Source organism: Chrysochloris asiatica, unplaced genomic scaffold (assembly GCF_000296735.1).
Source record: "Chrysochloris asiatica unplaced genomic scaffold, ChrAsi1.0 scaffold00003, whole genome shotgun sequence".
NCBI classification, from domain to species: domain Eukaryota; kingdom Metazoa; phylum Chordata; class Mammalia; order Afrosoricida; family Chrysochloridae; genus Chrysochloris; species Chrysochloris asiatica.
Genome location: NW_006408521.1, coordinates 11,558,430 through 11,564,486, shown reverse-complemented (window position 1 = coordinate 11,564,486; position 6,057 = coordinate 11,558,430). Strand labels below are relative to the sequence as shown.

General features: G+C 43.4%; 1 protein-coding gene across 1 annotated transcript in view; it reads right to left on the bottom strand.

Annotated features, from left to right (window-relative positions):
- Nucleotides 1–1,725: 1,725 nt before the first annotated feature.
- The window catches only part of PAPSS2 (3'-phosphoadenosine 5'-phosphosulfate synthase 2), a 28,684-nt gene continuing 24,352 nt past the window's right edge, over nucleotides 1,726–6,057 (bottom strand). The window contains exons 11-13 of the mRNA XM_006831433.1: nucleotides 5,450–5,718; nucleotides 4,194–4,423; nucleotides 1,726–1,867 (exon numbers count right to left, since the gene is read on the bottom strand). Coding sequence (XP_006831496.1) covers nucleotides 1,726–1,867; nucleotides 4,194–4,423; nucleotides 5,450–5,718 — 641 coding nt within the window. The remainder of the gene's footprint in view (nucleotides 1,868–4,193; nucleotides 4,424–5,449; nucleotides 5,719–6,057) is intronic.

Below are 6,057 nucleotides of genomic sequence, written 5' to 3'. Positions count from 1 at the left end.
TCTCATGGTTTCAATAAATACACAGTTGTTTAAAAAGGCAGCAGTAAGTGCCTCTGATAAAAGGACTCAGGCATTATAGTATTAAAGATAGTCTTTGCTGTGGTCATTGCTATGTACTTTATTCTCAAAATAAATTTTATTGGCTAAGATTAGTTTTTTGTTTTTTTTTAAAAAAAACAACTGACAGTATGAGAAAAAAAAATCACAGTTTTGGTTTTTCAGTTTAAGGTTCTTGCAGAAAGATGTCTGCATACAAGGTCCTAGTGTGGTGTAGAATAAGCAGTGGACTGCTAACTACAAAGTCTGCGGTTCAAACCCAGCTGCTCCTTGGAAATGCTATGCAGGATCACTATGAGTCAGAACCGACTTGACGGCACACGTAACAACAACAAAATCTTCATATAGTCCTTGGAAATAATGAGTTATGTAAAGAGTACGAAGCTTTGCCTCCCAGGGACTAAAGCCAGAGGAGATTGGAAGTCTCAGAACAGCTTGAGTCTTTGGAAAAGTTTTTTTTCCCCAAACTGCAATGAAATCAGCTGGTTTTAGAAAACCCTGGACCATTTGGTATCAAAGAAGGCTGCTTTGTAAACAGCCCTCTGTTCAATGTGCTTTGTTACTTAGCTGAGGGGAATTGGCCAGCCTCGGTGTTATGTGCTGTTCCCGAGCAGCAAACTGGGAGTCTACTCATTGAGCGCCACCATTAAAACCCATTGCTGCAGAGTCAACTCTGACTCACAGTGCCACGCTACTTATGTGCTCAGTCTGTGCTTTTGTTCCAGGGCTCAGTAGCTCACAGAGCATGTGTGTATTCATTGTAAAATGAAAGGGTTGGACTTACTGTTTCCTGCTGTCCTATCCAGCTCCAGCTCCCTGTGAGTCTCTGAAGTTGTGAAGCAGTTATTGGTTACAGCTGATCTTGCAACAGTCTGATAGGCCCAGCCTCTCCATATGACACAATGACCACAGCAAAGAGAGAAAAAGTTACCTTTCCAACACATCACCGGGATGTTTGAGCCCTGGGTGCAAATCCTTTCAGCAAAGCACTCAGCTCTACAGTAGCCATGAAGTTACATTACTTATAAAAGGCTAGTATGACTTCTCTTCTCATTAGACAATGTAGCTTCCATGGCAGAACTAGATTGCATAGATCTCTGAGATTCAATTCACATTTTCACATATTTGGTTTCTATAGTCGGTCTTACTTCAGCAAAGAGTAAGGCTGCATATAGGCACAAGATAAAACACTGGCAAAAAATCTGGACATGAACCACACCTCACATAGAGTGAGAAATCTCTTTTTGTTCTTAAATGACTAGTTGGACAGAAGAGTTTATCTGCTCATCTGATTTATTTTACTACTAGTACATATGCTCTTGGGAGAGTGAAGGTTGGCAAGATTTAAGTTTAAAAATACACTTTTTTACTTGTTGGCAAGTAAACTAGACACATGGGAGGCAAAGCTTTTAAAAATCTAGGTCCTGCCTGTTGCTAATTCCATTCTGGAATATATATCATTATCATTTCACCTGGTAAGAGTTGGGCTCCCATTTGACTTGGAAAAAAAAAATAGAATTAAATTTAGATACAGGTTTGAGCTGGTTATGAAATGGTAACTTTTAAATCAATCATTGAGAAGCATTTGGATCAAACAAAGCATCTAATCACAAAAATAGTAAAGGGAATCAAAGAGCACTTCACAAAGTGACTAGAGCTACAAGCATTTTAGTTGTTCTTTTCCAGGGATCTGTAGTAATCTGTCAGAACTTTCCATGCTTTGGGAGCCATGAAACCATCTGGGGGATTTTCTCCTTCCCGAGCGAGCTTCCTCATCCGAGTTCCTGAGATGAAGTCAAACTCATTGTGCCTGTCACAGGGAGTAATAAAGATCTCAGCATGGATAAATCACATCTACCTTAAGGATTCCTAGACTAGGCTATGAGTTCTAAAGAGGCCTTCACACGGTTTCCTGTCCACCTCCCCGCACCCCGCACATCAGCAACTACAGGTGAACAGCATCTGTGAGCATGAGAATCACCTGGAGACCTTACTACAGATTCTGATTCAGCATATCTGGGGTGGAAAGGTAAATTCTCAGCTGGGGATCAAACACAAATGAATTGGTTTGAAATCCTGGTTCTAAGGGCCACATTTTTACTTTCTGTAAAATCCTGTACCTTCTTCCAGTATGGCGATTTCACTAAATTTCCAGCTCAATAGTGGAACTTGCAGAAGAAATGAGGAATAAATAAAATCAGTTGCTGAAAAGGTATATTGTTGTTATTGTAAAGTGCCGTCGAATCAGTTCTGACTCACAGTGACCCTATATAGGGTTTCCATGAAGTGGCTGTCGAGTTTGGACAGCTGACCTTGTGGTTCAAACCAGCCTTGTGGTCCAGTTCTCTAACCCACAGCGCCACACCAGGATTAGGTTTGGTAAAGTAGAAGCCTTTGCCGCTGAGTCAATTCTGACTCTGAATAGGACGCATAGAACTGTCCCATGGGATTTCCAAGGCTCTGGTAGCGTAGTGGTTACCAATTGGGCTGCGAACCGCAACGTCAGCAGTTTGAAACTACCAGCTGTTCCGCGGGAGAAAGATGAGGCTTTCTGCTCCCGTAGATTTACAGCCTTGGAAACCCTGTACAGGGTCGCTATGAGTCGGAACCGACTCCACGGCACATAACAACAACAACAAATGTTTACGGAAGCAGATTGCCACATCGTTATCCAGTGTTGAACCACTATGCCTATGTACCACCAGAGCTCCCTCGTAAAAGAGAAGAGCTACAAAAACTAGGGAAACCTCGGTGGGATGGACGGACACGCGAGCTGCTCCAATGGACTTGAGTGTACCAACAGTCATGACGAGTGTGCAGAACGGCAACATTTAGTCTGTTATACAGGGGGGCTTCTGGACTGAGTGCTGACTCAAAGGCAGCACTAATCTATTCAAAGTTTATCATGTGGATAAGAAGCTGGGCTGCGAACTTATGTGCAGTTCAAATGTGCCAGTTGCTCCTTGGGAGAAAGATGAGTCTTTTCTGCTCTCGTAAAGATTGACAGCTTTGGAAGCCCTACACAGGGTCATTATGAGTCGGAAGTGACTCCATGGCATCTAACCACCACCACCATTCTGTTCAAGGGGAGTCTCTGGAGGCAAAGGGTGTTTTTTATTTCTCTGCCCACTCTCGTGAGCTGCACTTCATGAGTGTACCATACATACTCAGTGAAATCTCTTTCTATGTGGATTTCCTTTCACTTAGAGTTTCAGGCAGCCACTATTTACTCAAGTATATGAAGGAGCTAAACTCAAAAAGCTCAGGGAAAAAAAGTCCATTTTCTTTTCATCTATTTTTCTGTGAACTTTGTGAAGCCTCCTCGTAAACTGAACGAGAAATATTTACTGAGCATCTACTATTTGCAAGGAGTCCTGGTGTGGAGCTGTCTGATAAACACTGGACCACGAGGTCAGTTTGAACCACAACACGCTAGAACTTTAAGGAATCTTGGTGGTGCTGCAGGTCGCTGCCATCAGTGAATTTCAACTCATTGGGATTTGAGGCTTTAGATCTGCATGGGGAGTTCTCGTGTGGCACTGAAGCAGAAGCACTGGACTGTTAACTGTAAGGTCAGCAGTTCAAACACACCAGCTGCTCTGACGGAAAAAGATGTGGCTTTTTGCTTCTATAAAGTGTTGTTATTATTAAGTGCTGTCAAGTCGGTTCCAACTCATAGTGACCCTGTATAGGGTTTCTGAGGAGCAGTTAATGGGTTTGAACCGCTGACCTTGCAGTTAGCAGTTCAGGACTTAGTGTACAGCGCCACACCAGGATTTCCTGTACAATTTACAGCCTCAGATTCCGATGAGTTGAAATTGTCTTGATGGCAATGGGTAAGTATGCTAAAACTTTGATGTTGTCAAGTTAATTTAATTTCTACTCATAGCGACCTTGTATAGGGTTTCCCAGGAGCCACTGTTGAGTTTGAACATCTGAGCTTGCTATTCAAACTGATTTTGTGGTCCAGTTTTGTCCTACAGTGCCACTAGGTTTAAATTCTCGTGGGCTCCTCATTCCAATTAGGAGCATGTGGAAATGGACAAGAGAACCTAAGGTTTTCAGAGGGCCAAAATTTTTCCTCATCATTCCAGGTGTACAGGTGTTGAAGAAATAATTTTCCTTTGAATACCTACCTTGCTGGATCATAGAAGTCCATGGCTTTTTTGGCTTTGTTGTAGGCAGCCACTCGGAATGGAATGATTTCTACAGAGGTCAGGCCAGGGGCCATGCTCAAGACCTTGCCTCCATGAGTGGGCTCATACAGGTCTTTCTTGGTCTCAGGGTGGGGCATTCCTGCAGGGTCCCGACCCACAATGTAGAAGTTGGCGCCTGCAATCATCCGGGCCCTGCAGTGCCACTGGACCTAGGAAACATCATACAAGGGACATGCTGGTAATCAGTGGTCAACTCTATGGGTCCCTGCTCACTGAGATACCTTTATTCTGATATCAGAGTAATTCAGTGATGTAGGTCAACTAAAATGTGTAAGAAAGGTATAGAAGTGTGTAAAACTCTATGCTCTCTTCTTCTGACTCTGGCTTAGTCACATTGCATAGGATAGCAGAGCTAAAGATAAAAACATTCCCTTACTCTCCAAACAGATGAGCAGACTGGAAGAACTCAGACCTTGCTCTTCTGCCTTGTGAATTACACCTTCCAGTCCCACCCTATCCAGAACAAATCACAGTTTAAAGGAAATTACAAACTCTAAATCTCTTATTGCCAATAGCGAACTAATTACCTTTTATGTGCAGATATTGATTATAATTCAACACAACATTGAGAACTCAAAATGAATTGCCTTCTTTATAGCTCAGATATAAATTCAAAGATTGGAGATGGTGGGGAGGGCTAGGGGCCTTCAGGGCAGGGTGAATCACTTCAAGGAGCCAGAACTTCTGAAATTGAACTAGTCTAGATACAAGTTCCTCTATAACCCAGCTAAGCAGCACTATTCACCCCATCCACACACCAGCCTATTCACAAAGGCAACGCATAACAGGTTTGATTAGATGTTTCTAGTATTTTCATACAGAAAACTAAATGGAAGCATCAGGAAGCCCTGATAGCACAATAGTTAAGTACTGAGCTGCTAACTGAAATGTTGTTGGTTGAGACCCACCCAGTGGCTCTATAGGAGGAGGATCTGGCAATGTGCTCCCATCAAGATGGCAGCCACAAAAACCCTATGGGGCAGTTCTACTCTGTCAGGACTCAAGGGCACCCAACAACAACAACAAATGAAAACATAGTTTAGATGGATAAATAAAAGAGACTAGATGACTCTACAATCTGTAAATGACAGAGAAGACTGAATCCTAGGAATTCATTTGCTATTTTAAGTAAAGTGTGAGCCTGTACTCCCGAGTCCTGTGGCCCAACTGCTCACCTCCGTGGGGCCAGCATATAACATGGGAGATGGAAAGATGGCAACAATGGTGGACTTCGGATCCAGGACGCCTTCCTCAAGCACAGCTGCATGCTGCTTCATCCGCCAGTCCAGGGGCACATCGTCATCCTTGGTCCAGCCACCCAGAGGGTGTAGTAGGAGGACTGGGTGCTTGTAGCCCCTCTCCAGGAGCCGGCGGCGGGTGTCCTGCATCAACAAAGCATGGCCATTGTGGACAGGATTGCGCAGCTGGAATGCGAATAGTGCATCTAGGAAAAGGAAATCAGAAAGCCAAAGTAGGAAGTAGGAATGGTGTCAGTGGCCCATGAGAATGGAGGGAAAGACAAAGCTTTGATCTATTGATCAGTGCATCCATTTAACCCACTTTTTTTTTTTTTTTTTTAAGTTTTATTGTGAATTATGTGATAGTTTCCATGGGAGAACATTAGCTTTACATTCATTCTATATATGTCATTTCATTGCCAAGGTTACAATCCCTTCCATGTATCATCAACCAACCAAAGGGTATACACTACAAGCCTGCCCCCAGCTCCTCAGCACACAGCCCCTCTCCCTCTCTGGGTCTAAAGTCCCCAGCTGCTCCATCT